Genomic DNA, 16,222 nt, shown 5'->3' on the forward strand with positions numbered 1-16,222 from the left:
CTGAGAAATAATGACAAGAGCGACAGCTCTCCATCCTTCTCTCTCTGCCCCCCTCTTCCCTTTTCCTCTCCCCATCCCCACCAGCATCCTCCCACCGTGAGTACCATGTGACACGGTGTGTGCGCACAGCAGTGTTTAGGGCAGAGCAGTTGGAGACAGAGAAACATCAGAGGAAGAGTAGGAGAAAAGGAGATGGAAGAGAAGAGGAAAGAAGAACGTTAATGTTAGTCTGGTGGGCCAGTACTACACCTTTCTGTAAACTCATATCCATCATGCGGGGGCTCATCAGCTCAATGATGAAATTCTTGTTTTTTTCATACTCCTCATCATCAATTACCTTGATGTGAACTGTTTTGCTGTGGATGGAAAAATAGTAAGTGTCATAAAGGGGAGAAGGGAACAGAGAAGCAACTGTGGAGGAAAGTAAAGAGTTGAACGGGGACATTAGAGAGTCAAAGTTTTCTCACCCACTGAACAAGCTCAAAATGGCCCTTGAGAAAGGTTAAAGGCCCACTCCTGCATGTGACACTGTCCAATTTTCTGCTTAACCCAAAGGCATGATGTCAGGCCACACTGTGCAAAAAAAGTCAGCCACAAATAGCTCTGATCCCCCAGGAAACCACAGAGGGGATCAGGAGCTGCCACTCAGAAGCTCAGAGTGTAGGCAATGAAGCCTGATGACCAGCAAAGAAGCAGGTGTCCCTCACCCTGCCACCCATTGCACACGTATACACCCCTGCAAAAGCAGCCACACAAGCACACACAAATGCAGGTAACATGCAGCTGCCTCCCCCCCAGCAGCACCAGCCCAACCAGACTGTGGGAGACCCTGCAGCCAGCAGCTCATGCATTATTCCCACCAGAGGGAACCCTAGGTGATACCCTAGATGGTGCAGGTTAATCAGCTGCTGAAGGAACAGCTTCATCAGCCTGCCCTGAGAGGTGCTGGTTGCTGGAGCAGCTGGCAGGACATCCAGAATCTCTCCTTAGGTACATTTCTTATGAGTTCTTGGAGCATTTTGCAGGAAAAGAAGAGCTCACTGTGCTCTGAGTTCACTGTGTTTTCTTTTACAGCAAGTACATGTGTTATGCAGAGGTCACAGTCCTGTGACTTTTGCAAGCAAACAGAACAAGGGATGTTCAACATGTTGGAGGCTCTGCCAAACCTGCTACCTCCTTACAGCCAGGGCTGCACTGACTGTCATGGGCTGAAAATATCCCCTGTGGTCCCATCGCTTTCCTGGTGGCTGCAAGGCTTTGTGTAGTCTTGCCCGTGACAGAAGGGATTGGTGCTTTTATTCCAGGTTGATCTCACACCCTCTTAAATCCAATATTGTCTGCACGTGCACTGATAAGCACATACATTCCATGCTCATATAAATGCAATCACTCTAAAGGAGCACGGACTTTCTGTCTCAGGGCTCCTGGACTCCCAGTCAGTCCCCAACCCAAAGTTGGAACTACATTTTTTAAATTAAGTCAGATCCACTTAAAAAGCATTTCTCTTATCCCAGAACAACTGCTCCTAAGAGCAACCAGGCCAGCTGCTCCTCCTGCAGGTGAATCACCCCACGGTACCACAGCTCCACACCCACAGGTGGAGTCAGGAGAAATATCCCCAAGCTTCAGATCCCTATGTGCCTCAGCAGGTAGCTCTTGGTGTTAAATAAACCCTGTATCTTTGATCCCACAGTGCTTCAGAAAATGAGCATCCTGGGGATACTGCTACTGCCAACAGCCCTCTGAAAATCACCATTTCACAATAGGGAACAGGAGGGTTGATTAATTATCACCACTGCAGCTTGCATTCCTATCGCTGTCACTAATGACCACAAAATTATCCAGCCCTCCTCCAGTTAGACTCTCAAATCATAACTGCACCCACACGCTATGGAAATCCCATCTCCTCTGCCGGCCCTTGCCTTTGGCTTGTTTACAAACTCTGACTTTCAAATGATGGCATATGGGGTAGGGGGAAGAGTTTGGACAACCTCTGCTATAGCAGTGCAAGAATATGCAAGGAAAAACCCCAACTTTTAATTCTTCTAAGAAAAATAAGCTTTATTTTTGCCAGTGCTTTCTCTATGTGTATCCCATGTTGTCAAACATCTTTCCCTTCTCTGGACCCTTTCAATCTCTCTTAATCCAGCCTGAAGGATGTAGGATTTTAAATCGTATGTCTCTCGTGTAAATGTTGGTGCTCAGCTAGCACCACAACAGTTTTCCTGCATTTTCTTTGGAACAGTTGACTGAAATTGGCTTTTGAAGCTGATGTTGTCTGGGCCTTTGGTACTTTGCAAAGCTTGTTCAATTTGCTGAGTAAAACCTATGGCTGATTCATAGCTCTGATCTTTTTCTTACTCATGTACAACAAAACTGAAGGTGGGATTTTCAAATGCAGCCAGTGCTTCCTGAACGTGGGTTGCTTTTTAAAATTCTATTTATAATTATCATTGCTTATGGTTTTTCCATCTAGGACCTCCAAATTACTCAGTATTGCTTGTTGGCAAAAACCCACTGACTTTGTTTCCCAGGAGCTTGCTTAGGGATTGTGACAAAGCTCTTTGGAGGCTTTACACAATATTATGCATGCACACCACTTGAATTTGCTTTCATACGGGAACTTTCTTTTCCTTAATTTCTTTCTTTTTTTTCTTTTTTTTTTTCCTTTTTATGAGGTGGCTCTCCCATCTCCATGAGTGGTGTGTCCACACATCAGAATGGAGTAGATATGCTCATCTGATAAGGACATGTGCCCAGCAGATGATGTCCCCAGCCCTGCAGATGATGCCCCTGACCCTGCACTGTATGTATGGAAAGCTTGATTTCACATATTTTATGTGTGCAATGAATACTCAGAGATGTGGACTCAAGGAATAATGACCTGATGTATGCATGTTTGCTACCTACAGGGAGCTCTATACAGCCTACTAAGTAGTTCCACAGCGGTGAGATTTCTTTAAGTCGTCTTTTTAAATGTTTTAAAAAAGAAAAAGGCAAGAAAGGGTAAGAAAACACGGTGGGGATCCATAGGGAGGATGCACAGTAAAATGCTGGCTTTCCAAATCAGATCTCCTTGGGACAGGAAACTGAGTGTGCAAACCCTCTGGTCTCTTGGACCAGCTCCACAGCACACCAGACTGTTAGTGCACACCCAAGCCTCAGGTGGCTTTTCAAAAAAGGGTGTCTGAATTTCATGACCAATCCATTAAATCACCAATTTACTCTTTTGCTAGCAGCCACAGGGAGAAAAGGAGCTCTACCTGGCTCTGAAACAATAGGGGAGTGGGCAGAACTTCTCAGACCAAAGCTGCAGGTACCCTGAAGAGACACAGGCAGGACCTTGCATCTCTCACCCAGTCTCAAAAGAGGAGGAGGTGCACAACCTCCTCAGCTTCACTAAGAGGTGGTGATCCTTCAGCAGGTCCATGGCACTGTGAAAGCTTTAGGAACCCAGCACAGGAGCCCAGAGGTGTGGGCTCTGTGGTGTGGGGATGCTGGGACCACCCACAGCTGGGTGGTGTGGGATGGAGGGCTCCAGCCAAACCACAGCTGCTGCCTGCTCTTGCTCTAGAGACAGAATGTTGCCAGATCCCCCCATGCAAGGAAAAAAGGAACACAACAGAAGATTTCAGGGTCTGTGCAGTGACACCAGGAGGAAGGCTCACAGGCCCAGTGCCAGATAACAGGGTGCAGTTAACCTTTCACTGGGATTCTGTGGCAGGGGAAAGAGCAGCTTCCTTGCTCCTAGGCTGCTCTGCAGCCAGCAAGGCTGGGCTTGCTTCCTTGCAGGGAAGTGCCCTTCTCTCAGCTGGCCAGCTGCTCCAGTGACTGTCACCACAAAAAGGTCAGCACTGATGGAGGGTGGTTGCAGTGGCCCATCAAGCCACCCCTCCTGGCCCCCACAGCTGGTGGGGGTTGCCCTTTTCAGGACTTTGTAACTTCCCAAGCCACTGTGAGCATCTCACTCCTCTCCCAGAGCTATGAAAGCAAATGTAACTACAGCTGTGTCCTGAGCTGTCATAAATCCTCTGGAGGCCAAAACAAAGATTGCTCCCATGAAATCTTATCTCTCACCTTCAGCTACACTGAGAGCTACCCCATTGGAAGACATGGAGAGCAGAGGAGATGGATGGGGAGTGTAGCACTTCCCTGGGAAGACATAATGTTAATGTAAGAGATATGACAGGAGGACACTGAGAGACAAAGAGCACACAGGAACAGGAGGCTCTGGAACATTTCGCTGCAAGAACATCCTGATAGCTTCTTTAAAAGAATGGGGGCAGAGGTGGGCACAAGAGGGGCCACCAGGCACAGTATCTCTGACTGGCACACTCACTACAATGGGAAGTAAGAGATCTGAAGCCCACCTTGCTTAGCCAAGCAGCTCTCATTCCCCAGTCTCTGGATGCTCCACATGGGAAGAGGAGGACACTTTCTAGCTGCCCCCTTTCTCTCTGACAGCTTCCTCATGGCCAAGAGGTACCTCAGACAGCTGGAAAAAGAAGAAAACAGAGGCCACCCCACAGCCTCTCCTGGTGATCTACTGCCATCATTAGATGCCACTGGGAGCTGGCAGTGAGGAGCTACTCTGCAACCCAAAAAATTCCTCTGCCCACACCAAGTCCAGTCTCAACTCCCATCTGAGCATATTGACGGGAAGAGTTCCTTCATTCAGGCCTCAGTGGTGTTTTCAGCAGACTGAGCAATGCTTTCAGCTTGGGCTGTGATGCAGCTGAGAGACATCATTCCCAGGAATCACCTGGCCATGCAGAACACGGATGGCTGCTCACAGTCTCTTCTTCTCTGGGGTCATCGCAAGCTGCTACCAACAGTCCTCAGAAGATGGTGTTCCAGGTTCTCCTTTCAATTACTGGTTTTAAAAATTAGGGATGGGAAAGCTCCTCTGGGGAGCAATATTAAGTATGAAATTTCCCTGAGTAAGCAACAGAAGATGAAATGAATAGACATCGATCTTCTAAAGGATGCTGTGCACATGATATTGCTAAATTCCCTGTCTGGGAAGTATAGAGGATCATCTATAAAATAATTTTATTTGTCAACACGTCCACTTCCAACACATAAGGCAGAAACTGGATGGTTATTGGACTAATGCACTAGAAAATACTGAGTATCTCTGTGTGGAGACTCTCATTTGCAGGAATTATTGCTGAGGAGGTTAAGAGGATAGGATACGTCTGTGTTACTTTGGAATGAGAAATAAAGCTCAGCTCTAAAACCGGTGCAGGAGATGTCACATAGTGTATACCACTGAAACATGCAGGGCTATGCAAGGGCAGGATTTACAGCCCCTTGTGGATGTTGTTAGCCAGGATGGAAAGCAGCCAGGAGGGCAAGGTAAACATCCCAGAGACAGTGAGAAGTACCTGCAGATTTCTAGTAACTCATTAATGTGAATCATTAGAGCATACACCTGGAGGTCAAGACACAGCATTCTTGACACATCCTGATATACCCAAACCTTTATCTGATTTGCCAGGGGTGCAGGTCCCTGCAGTGTGAATTTCAAAGCATGTGGTGCCATTCTGAATCCACCCCAGAATCCCCACTGGGCAGGGATTTCAGCATGAAACTACAGATAGGACCTATTCTCTCTGCCTGGAGATCTCATTGAGAAGTCCTGCTGCAGAAATGCTGACTTGGTAAGGTGTCAGCACTTGAGGCAAACCAGAGGGGATTCAGGAAGGCTATGCCCGGAGGGGAACTGCCTCCTGCTTACTGGGAGGTGGATATTTAACAGAGCAATATGACAGTGCTGGCAGACAAAGTGAAGAAGCCAGGAAGAAAAGCCCTGACATGATGCATATGGTCACATGGAGTTGCACATCAAGTAACCCAGGGTAGGAAGGATTAGGCCATCACATAGCACAGACAAAGACAGAAGGTGTTTGAGGAGGAGAACCACTAGATCCCAAAGCAGATTGACTAAACTCACCAACGAGATGATGAGTGTTCTTAATTTCAAAAGGAAATTGTGGTAATTTAAGAACCTATCCAGAATATGACCAAGACAGACAGATTCTACATTGGACTTCAGTGCACTTAAGTCTACATTGGACATTGCTGATAATAGGAGATATTTGGCTTCCACAGGGATTAGAAAGGGAGAAGAAGGTTTTGAAGTATCCAGCTGCAGCCACCAGTGATGCTCACAGTTTGTTCTGTGCATCCAGATCATAACTGAAGGTGCCTCTAAGGTCAGAGCAGATGCTGGTGCCAATTACCTACACAGATGTAAAGAGGATAGATGAACCATCAGAACTGAGTTTCATGCAGATCATCAACTTGCTGATGTATGAGTTACAGAAAAACTGGTGCTAGTAGAGCAGCTGGAGACAAGCCATTGTGGGCCAGTTTCCAAGAAATGGGTGTGTCATTCATGAGGACCTTGGAAGAGCATCTGTGCAAGAGCCATCCCACTCTGTGCAGCAAGCACATGGAGAACAGTCCAGACCACCTCACTACCAAACCAGCTGGCTGAGTCATAGACAAAAGCAGCCCCAGAAATGGGATTCTCTCTCTTTTGGCTTTAAGTTGGCTTAATGGATAACTAGATGATTATCAGTAAAATAGGGTCCTCCGCAGTGCTAATCACTGTGTGCTCTTCTACACATAGAAAACCTGTATATTTCTCCAGGCAAGGCTGAAGCCATCCCAGTAGGTCACTTGATACTTCTGTGCATTAGTTCCTATATTTATACAGTGACTGTGATCCTTATTCCTCACCGGGATTTGATAGGGACAGTCCCTACTTGCTTTGATCTCCTAATGTGGAAGATGCTACAGTGACACAGCCATAAGGAGGGTGAGGGAAGAGAGCAGAGAGAGTTTGAAGTGGTGGTGGAAGCATCACTTATTCGTATCAATGTCAACATACCTGCATTATCTGACTTAGTTTTCATAAGAAGGCAGCTGTGAATTTCTCAAGGACACCTCCTCTTTCTTCCTAAAATTCCCTTATGCCATTAGGGAACCTCAGAAAACAGAGCTGGCAGCAACATCTGGTGCTGAGTAACCACCCCATCCCTGGGCAGGGCCAGTCCAACCAAGCCGTTCCTAGCAAGTAGGTGTTTGCCCAACAGGTTTTTGAAATCTTTATGGCAGGGATGTTTTCTTTCCCCATATTTCAACTCTTTACCCCTAGAAAGTCCCACCCAGACATAACTTGGCTCAGAGGGGAGAGGGAAAAAGCGTTTGGTGCTGCCTCCCAGCACACGTTGCAAAGAATCACAGAATCATAGAATCAGACGGGTTAGAAAGGACCTCTGAGATCACCAAATCCAACTTTTGATCCACTACCTTGGTGGTTACCAGCCCATGGCACTGAGTGCCACATCCAGTTTCTTTTTAAAAAGTCTCCTCCAGGGACAGGGGAGCCCTCCACTTCCCTGAGCAGCCCATTGCAGTGCGTGATTACCCTCTCTTCAAAGAATTTTTTCTTAATATCTAACCTAAATCTCTCCTGGCAGAGCTTAAAGCCATGCCACTTTGTCCTGCTGATATCTGCCTGGGAGAAGACACTGACCCCCCCTGGCTACACCCTCCTTTCAGGGAGTTGTAGAGAGTGATGAGGTCTCCTCTGAGCCTCCTCTTCTCCAGACTAAACAACCCCAGTTCCCTCAGCTGTTCCTCACAGGACTTGTGGTTGAGTCCCTTCACAGCCTTGTTGCTCAGGAGGTCTCCTGAGGCCTCTGCTCCCCACACAGGCAGGGGTTGGGATCTGCTCCAGGTGGCCTTGAGAGTCCCTTTGCGTGCCCCTACACCTGCCATGAGTGCACCACACAGGGCAGTCTGTTCTTATAAAGGCCAGGGCCAGAAACATCCATCTCCACCACAGCAGGTCCCAGGGAGGGGGAATAGATCCATGATGGAAGAAACCATGCAAGGGGTGGCAGTACCCTGAGGCAGAGACCAGGACCCCAGTCCAAAATCCTTCATGCCCCTCCACGCCCATCTCCCCTGGCCTGTGTAGGATGCTGCTGAGGATTGCCAGGAGCTCAGAGGCTGCTGGTGGTACAGTTTGGTCATGTCACACCAGGTCTCCCTAAGGGATAAAGAAGCAAATACTGACATAGAAAAGCGGTTTCTTTTTGTGTATTGCCCATATAATCTTGGCTAATTAGTAAACTGGCTCACGTTTCAATTAGAACTGTTGAAAATGCTTTAGTAGCTAACACATGATAATTAAAGGGACATAGTCAAGAATAAATCCATGGTTTTTAAAGTCCTCACTTGCATCAAGAAACTTCAAAGAGTTACCAATAAAAGACTTACAGGTATAGCTGGTGAAAAAAGATTACAAAAAGAAAAAAAAAAATTGACTAATTCTTGCCTTTCCTCCATCCTGGACTGCAAAACTAGAGGGGTCACACTGTGCTTGTGGTCAGCTTCACTTTTCAATATGTGTTTGTTTCCTGCCACAACAGCCCAGCCCTCACCTCCCACTGCTACACAGCCTTGCAAGGGGACATGAAATGCTGTCAGCTCCACAGGGCAGTGTTTCACACCTGCTTTGTACCAGTGCCAACAACTGTACCAGAAATCAGAGCTGCAGGCAGGTGAGTCCACTAAGCACTGTCACACCTTGCAGAAGAATCTTTAAGTAAGCTGTGTGCTATTCAGGGCAACTCAAGAGATGTGGTATATCCACACGTGTCAGCTACAGGAGCCAGCACCAAAGCTACTAAATGGCAAATGTCTCACACTCAGCTTGGAAGCCCTGAAGAACTGGAAAAGGCCTGATAGAGAAGCACAAAACAGTGCTCAGGGACCTCCCTTAATGCAGTCAGCCCTGCCAGACAAGAAGGTTGCAAAAGCATTTTGCCTTTCTGTTTGTTTGAACATCATAAAGTTTTTTACTACGCAGAATTCTTTAAGGAAAGATGACACAATTTTTTAAAGAAATTCTGCAAAGAGTGGAAAACCACACTTTGTTAAACTCTCTCTCAGCTAAGTCCGTGCTGAGCTGAATTTAAGTTGGGTTGTGCAAGCATAATAGTTCAGCTCCACAGTTTTTTTTAATTTATTGAATAAAGGTTTTTCGGTTTTTGGTTTTTTTCCAGGTTCAGCTATAAACTTTAAGTTCTTCTTTTAAAAACAAACAAACAAACATATCTAGGCTGACCTGTGCATCATCCAGACTGTGGGCTCTGAATGGTGAAGCTCTGTGTACAGACACAAGGGGCCCTTGCCTGGCCTCCTGCACATCAGCTTTTTCTTACTGACCCTACAAGACTTGATGCTTCAGGGCCAGGGAAGAGCAAACAAAGTCTTGACAGCATGTGGAGCTACTTTGTGAGGTCTGTACAATAAGCACTTGTCTTGTACAAGTAATAATTCATCTTGGAAGCCCATGAAACCAGACAGTTCTGGTGGGTATCAACCTGGTGCAGGTACAAAGCAGTGCCAGGGCCCTGGCATGGACATTTCTCTGCTCCCTATTTTGGGCAGGTTCCCCAGGAGAACAGCTTCACTGAATAGGTGCTGTGTGCTTTTTCTCTCAGAAACAAATTTTTAAAGGAGCAAAACCTCAGCCACAACCTCACTGAGGTGACACAGTGCAAAATTTAAGAAAAAGTAGAGCGTGGAGAAAGAAGGAAGATACTTTATTCCTTACTAAAAGCCTTTGAATTTTTCTGCTTCCTGTTTAGTCTAATGCATCACAACAAAACCTATGATGTCAAAACCCACCATGGATGTTGACAGCCAGATGAAGTACTGGAGATACTCTAGATGCATCTAGTACTGGATGCTTGCTTTAGAGAATGGTTCAAAAACCTGCCAAGAGTATAGGAATGGGAGCAGCCTGGACAGGAGATGGTAGTCTGGTTTACTTCAAAACCCCTGGAGATGCTGTGAGCAAACATGGACCTGGCATTCAGCTGGAAGGAAGCCCTGCCTCACCACAGCAATCCCAAATCCCACCCACAAGACACTCATCACTGGCCACTCTTAGCAGCCCAGTGTTTCAAGATGTCTCCCCTGGTTTTAGACTTTTCACTGAAGGCATGGAGATTTGGAAGCTATATTTAGATGTCTTCCCTATTCTTCAGCAACAGGGTTGCCATGGAGATACTGGCGAGATCAAGAAGGTGGGAACCAAGGGGGAGAGGAAGTTGAGGAATGAGCAGTACCAGATTCAAAATGATCCTCGAGCCTGGGAAGGCTTTAAACTCCTCATAGGGCAAAAAGTTGCTGAAGCTTGTTAGCCAAAATGAGCCCCTGGACACTGCCTGGTGGTGTGGCCCTGCCATGCATTTCTCAGTCATTTGCTACAGCAGGTTTGAAGAGATCCAAGTGGCTGGACTTCAGGTACTGCTTCTTTGGGAGAAGGTGACCCCATCCACCTGAGCCTGGTGCCCCAGGGAATGCACTGAACACTGATCACTGCCTCAGCTCATCACTTTCGTGAGTGCTGATAACCACCTGCACACTCAGGTCATCCACCCCTGGACACCCAGAGAATAATCACCCATGTCCTCCTCTTCACCCATAGCTCTGGAGGGCTGCATGCCACACACTGCTGGCTGTATCTCAGCAGAGCTCTATGCTGCTGCTTTGATCTCTGCTCAAAATTCAGTTTTCTGAACTCCCAGTGGATCTGCAAAAAGCTGCTGCTGTAGAGCGCCCACACCTAAACCTGTGTTGCCACATTGCATCCCAGCAGGGACACACAAGCTGCTGCTGCCTGAGTGCCAGAAGGGGCCCTCTGGGAGCTCCATTCAAGCCCTGCTGCTGCCTTTCTGTTTCCCAGACTCAACTCTGTACTCTGCCAGCTCCTGGCAGTGCCGGGGTGGCGTTGTCTCAAACAGGGAGCTGCAGCTGGGGGCAGAGCTGCCCAAGGCTCCCCAGCAGTGCAGGCACAATGAGGATGAGTCACCTAGCACAGGAGGGGAGGCTGCTGTCCACAGAGACATCGGCTTGCTGATCCTACCACAAGAGAAACTGTGGTGGGAGCGAAGGTGGCCACTGCTAGCAGAGATGAGACCCTCGATCTCCTCCATCACACATCAGTATCAGACCCCGGCACAGCCCAGATGTGCAGCTGTCATCAGGGATTTGCACCTACTGCCCACAACACTGCTCCTCCTAGCATGGATCAAGGACATGAATACCAAGATGAAGGGTGGCCATTTTCAAGGCTTGCTGTCCTACACTTACTGCACTTGCGATGAAATTTGGCCTTCCAAGAAATGTCAGAATAGTTTCCCCAGTCCTCAGCATGAGAGCTGGTGTATCTCACTTCCCAGATGGGTGCTTAACCCTCCTTCCTGGCTCCTGCATGTGACAGCTTGCCCTGACTTCAGTGCCCAAAGCACATCCAAACTGGTGGGGAGCAATGCAGACATTCCCATTGCAAAGCACTCCAGAAATCAGCCTGGTGAGTCCCTCTTTCCCCTTCCTTGACCTGCTCTTCCTACACACACCCGGATGGTACTTCCAGCTCAGCAGGGCTGTGTTCAGCCATTGGAGCTGTGCAGCAAGGCAGCAACCTGGAGGAAATTAATGAGCTGCAAACGATGCTGTGCAGCTGCCAGCCCCAAACGAGCCCAGTCTGAGAGCTGCAAATACAGTTATTATGTACGAACAAAAGGAGCTGGCTCTGGTCACAGGCTGCTTGTGACCAAGATAAGGGACAGTACACTGAATTGACACAGCAACATCAAAGTTGCATATCCAGCCATGTACAGCCAAGATATTTCATCTTTATCCAAGGCCCTTTGCATTTGACCAGGCTTACTGTTCTTGTCTGTGGCACTGAAAATAGGCTAAAGGATATTCAGTTCCACCATTTCATTTATTTGGGACTGTTTTCATTCTGTTTCTTACCTATTAAAACACACTGAAAAAACCCAACAGGACCATTTGTAAGCTTCCAGATGCCAATGCCTTGGGAAGGCATGTCCCAAGAAGGAGGCCAGGCCTGCTGGGCTTGTGTTTCCAAAATCTCTGAACTACAAATGAGACACCTCTTTACTCAAAAACTGAACAAAAATAATGTAATCAGTGAGCTTTGCAGCAAAGGAGGATGTTTCAAAAGGGTCAAATGCAGCAGAAGGGCAACCTTCAGCCCTTGCTGCATTTTGCAGATGACCCCATTTCCACTCAGAGCTGCTGGATGCCCTCCTGCAAGCCCACAGCTGGTCCCATTTCAGGACAGCCTGGGGCAGCCAGAGATGGGATGGTACAAGTGGTGCACACTGGTGTGACCACATCAAACAGACCACAGCCTGCACAGTCCTCATTCAGCCAAGCAGGTCTTTAATCAACAAAGTCCTCTATCATCTTACTGCTATTATTTCCACTCTAACACTTAGTTCCATCTCAGCCTTCACATGTGTATCTTACTTTGTGGGAAGCGCTTTTGGCAAAGGCTGCTGACCAGTCCACATCAGAGGCAACTTGAACTCCTCCTGGAGTCTCCTCCTGCCATCTCAGCCTCGTGGCAGGAGTTAGTACCAAGACCCTCCACCCAGTCAAAGATCTAGCTCTCATCCCAACAAGCTCCTCAAGTCTTGTTCACCTTCTTGCTAAATTCTTCTATTCCAACTCCCTCAACACCTTGAATGTTCTGTCTTCTTCCTACCAATTTCTGATGGCATCACTGAACAAGTGTTTGACTTGACCTGTCCTGGCATAACCCAGCCATACTCCTGATACACCTTAGTGTAAAACCTTTAAAATTCCCATTGAATGAAGTGCAAGTGCTTCTCACCATCCAGTCAGAACCACAACCTGATGATGAAAAATAACCATTTTCCCAGCTCTGGTCTTCTACCCAGCTTGGTGTTAAGTACAGTACTCTTCACTCTAGCACCAAGAAAGATGTCTCCAGGGGGCTGGTAACATGACACAATTGCTCTGAAGGTTAAAACCTTATGCAGACCTCTCTAAAAAGTCCTTTGTGGTTTCAGAGGAGGGGATGTTTGCTGAGTTCCCCCCTTTGCCCTCCTAGCCCTCTCACCTTACATAACTCCCTCACTCCATCAAGAGTCTTCTCCATTATGAGACCCAGGCAACTTTTTAAGACTTGAAATCCCAAGACCAAGAGCAAAAGGTGAACTGGATTTCTGTTGATCTGATTTTTGATTTTTTTTTTTTTTTTTTTGAAAGGATGTTCCAGCCCAGCTCTCTGCCCAGCAAGAACATAATTGGGTTGCAACACCACTGGTGCCTGTGCATCACTCTCTCCCTGCTCCAGCCTCTGCTTCCTTCCAGCTCACTTCACATGTGCCCTGCAGCAAGTGTCAGTGCTCTTAGAAGGAAACTGCTATACTCTGTGGAGACTGTCAGGAGCAGGAGCCTTCTGCTCTGTCTGTTTACCAGGATGTCTATGTTTATCAGTGGCTTATCCTTTTTTTCAGATGCTGTCCCTAGCTCTGCTCCCTGCCGTAACAGTTGTTGTTCTCCCCTCCCCCTGCATCCTTAGCCACCCCAGGAAGGCACTGGAATAACATCTCTGCTGAGAAATAAACTCTCTCTACATGCTAAATGGCCCCTAAACTGGTGCTGATGGCCCACAGACTGGGTCTGAACATGCACTTCGTTGGTCTGAGGTTCTCCCCTGGCTTCTCACCCATTGTTAGATTGCTCTTATCTTTGCTCTCCAGAAGCAGAGCTGAAGCAGAAAAGGTGCCAAAGACTTTCTTGGCTTCACAGACAGAAATCAACTGGAGCTGCCAGGAATGAAACACATAATCAAGAGCCCCCTGCCCCCATCACTCCCTAGGCACTCTCTGGCCTCCCACTGCTGGGGAACCCTCACCCCTGGGGCTGCTGCTGGAGCAGAGCAGCCCTGGCCCCAAGCTGGAGCACAGCTGCCTATTCAATATATTTATTGATGACCTGGATGAGGGAATAGAGGGTACTATCAGCAAGTTTGCTGATGACACAGAAACGGGAGGAGTGGTTGACATCCCAGAAGGCTGTGCTGCCATTCAGAGGGACCCAGACAGACTGGAGAGTTGGGCAGGGAGAAATTTAATGTATTACAACAAGGACAAATGTAAAGTCTTGCATCTGGGAAAGAACAACCCCAGGTACCAGTACAGATTGGGGACTGAGCTGTTGGAGAACAGCATAGGAGAAAGGGACCTGGGGGTGCTGGTGAATGGAAGGATGATATGAGCCAACAATGTGCCCTTGTGGCCAAGAAGGCCAATGGCATCCTGGGGTGCATTAGAAGAGGGGTGGTTAGTAGGTTGAGAGAGGTTCTCCTTCCCCTCTACTTTACCCTGGTGTGGCCACATCTGGAATATTGTGTCCAGTTCTGGGCCCCTCAGTTCCAGAGGGACAGGAAACTGCTTGAAAGAGCAGCACAGAGTGACCAAGATGATGAAGGTAGTGGAACATCTGCCTTATGAGGAAAGGCTGAGGGAGCTGGGTCTCTTCAGCTTGGAGAAGAGGAGACTGAGGGGTGACCTCATCAGTGTTTATAAATATGTAAGGGGTGAGTGCCAGGAGGATGGAGTAAAGCTTTTCTCAGGGGTGACCAATGATAGGACAAGGGCCAATGGTTATAAATCGGAGCATAGGTGGTTCTGTATAAATATAAGGAAGAATTTTTTCACTCTGAGGTTGACAGAGCACAGGCTGCCCAGTGAGGTTGAGGAATCTCCTTCCCTGGAGACATTCAAAACCCACCTGGACATGTTCCTTTGTGACCTGCTGTAGGTGACCCTGCTCTGGCAGGAGGGGAGTTGGACTAGATGATCTTTTGAGGTCCCATCCAACCCCTAACTTTCTATGATTCCGTGATTTCTGTCACACACCCCATTTTCAGCAGCACTGCCACTGCACAGGGACTGTGAGAGCACAAGAAGTGTCCCAGGGCTGCCAGGTCCCTGCTTCTCAGGTGCCCACCTCGGTTGATGGAAGCTGCCAAGCAGGCAGCTCACCAGTTTGGATCTTTGAATTCCAGGGTCTGGGACTGGATGAACGCCAGAGGAAGATATTTTTAGGGATTTCTGAAGCCCACTGTGACTCAAGCTGTGCAAGACTCAAAATCATGACACCAGACTAGGAAAAATGAGACCTCCGGGGCAAAGTACCACTTTCCTACTCTCACAGAATGACTGAGAGTGAGTAGAACATCCTACAGATGTAGAGAGCCTGTGAATGTCTGCAAACTGCAGACTTTTTATGGTCCTAATGTTGAGGAGGGGTTTGCAGGGCCAGACTTCAAGCTGAAAATACCTCCCCATGGAAGACTTAAAGGTGGTCTACAGCAGAGATAGCCTGCAGTTGCAGAAGCTGTTTTTGCCAAGCACACTCACCTACAGAGAACCAGATGACATCCCATTTCCAGCAAATTAGAAATAATCCTTGGGGGGGGAGAGGTGTTAATATTTTTTTAAAAATTTTATTTAAATGTTTATTTACCAGTTGGTGCCTCCCACAGAGACAGATATTTGGAGATCTGTGACTGTGGAAAAAGAAGGAAAAAAAGCTTCTAATGATACTGCCAGCTCTTTAAAAAGCAATGATAGTAACAGTCCCCACTAGCCCTTGGAGCTTCACATACAGCTCCGCTCTGACGGAGTGTGACTGTACAGGATGACAGCATTTGGCTCTATTTTAATTTTAGCCCAACTGCTCCAGATCAAATTTTCACAGCCTCCAAAGAAAGAGACAGCATTTATTAGACAAGAGTTATTAGTTTACAGTTGAGCTGGACTCTTTCCTTCTCATGCCTCAGCACAAATAACAACAGTTTTGGAAGCTAAATGAGGCTCTCCTGGCCATCTGTGAGACCCACCAAAGACTGACAGATTGCCCAGGTTTAATTCAGGATAAAATCTGGTTTATGGAGCATTTAGCACTGCTGAGATTCAGTGCTGAGAGAGTAAGCCCAGCCCCATGTTTTGAGACAAGAAATCCTGATAATGCTGAGACTCTAAAACCTTCTTTTTTTTCTTCCACCACCAGCAAAACTGATTTGAATTGACCAAAGGTAAACATGTCAGATATTTTTTTGGGGGGGTCGTTTATTTGTCTTTTACACTAAGTGCAGGTTTCAACTCCTTCAGTGCCTTGAACTCCCCAGTCAGGGAGATGGGCTCAAATTCACCCCTTCAAAAAATGGAACATTTGCAAGACTGCACCCAAGACTGGATTTACCATAAGCATCTACGACACCATCCAGCTCCATTTCCTTTTTTTAGAAGGGGAGGGTATGCACTTATACATGGCATCACTTTCC

General features: G+C 47.4%; 1 protein-coding gene across 9 annotated transcripts in view; it reads right to left on the minus strand.

Moving 5' to 3' along the window:
* The window catches only part of SLC8A3 (solute carrier family 8 member A3), a 114,181-nt gene that overhangs the window by 22,893 nt on the left and 75,066 nt on the right, over positions 1–16,222 (minus strand). For 6 of the 9 annotated variants that reach the window (XM_071744504.1, XM_071744508.1, XM_071744510.1 and 3 more), the window contains one exon: positions 250–356. The exons of the other annotated variants lie outside the window; for them this stretch is intronic. In XM_071744504.1, coding sequence (XP_071600605.1) covers positions 250–356 — 107 coding nt within the window. Of the gene's footprint in view, positions 1–249; positions 357–16,222 lie in introns of those variants that run through there. 9 annotated transcript variants of the gene reach the window in all.

The sequence above is a fragment of the Heliangelus exortis genome, chromosome 5 (genome assembly GCF_036169615.1).
Source record: "Heliangelus exortis chromosome 5, bHelExo1.hap1, whole genome shotgun sequence".
Lineage (NCBI taxonomy): Eukaryota > Metazoa > Chordata > Aves > Apodiformes > Trochilidae > Heliangelus > Heliangelus exortis.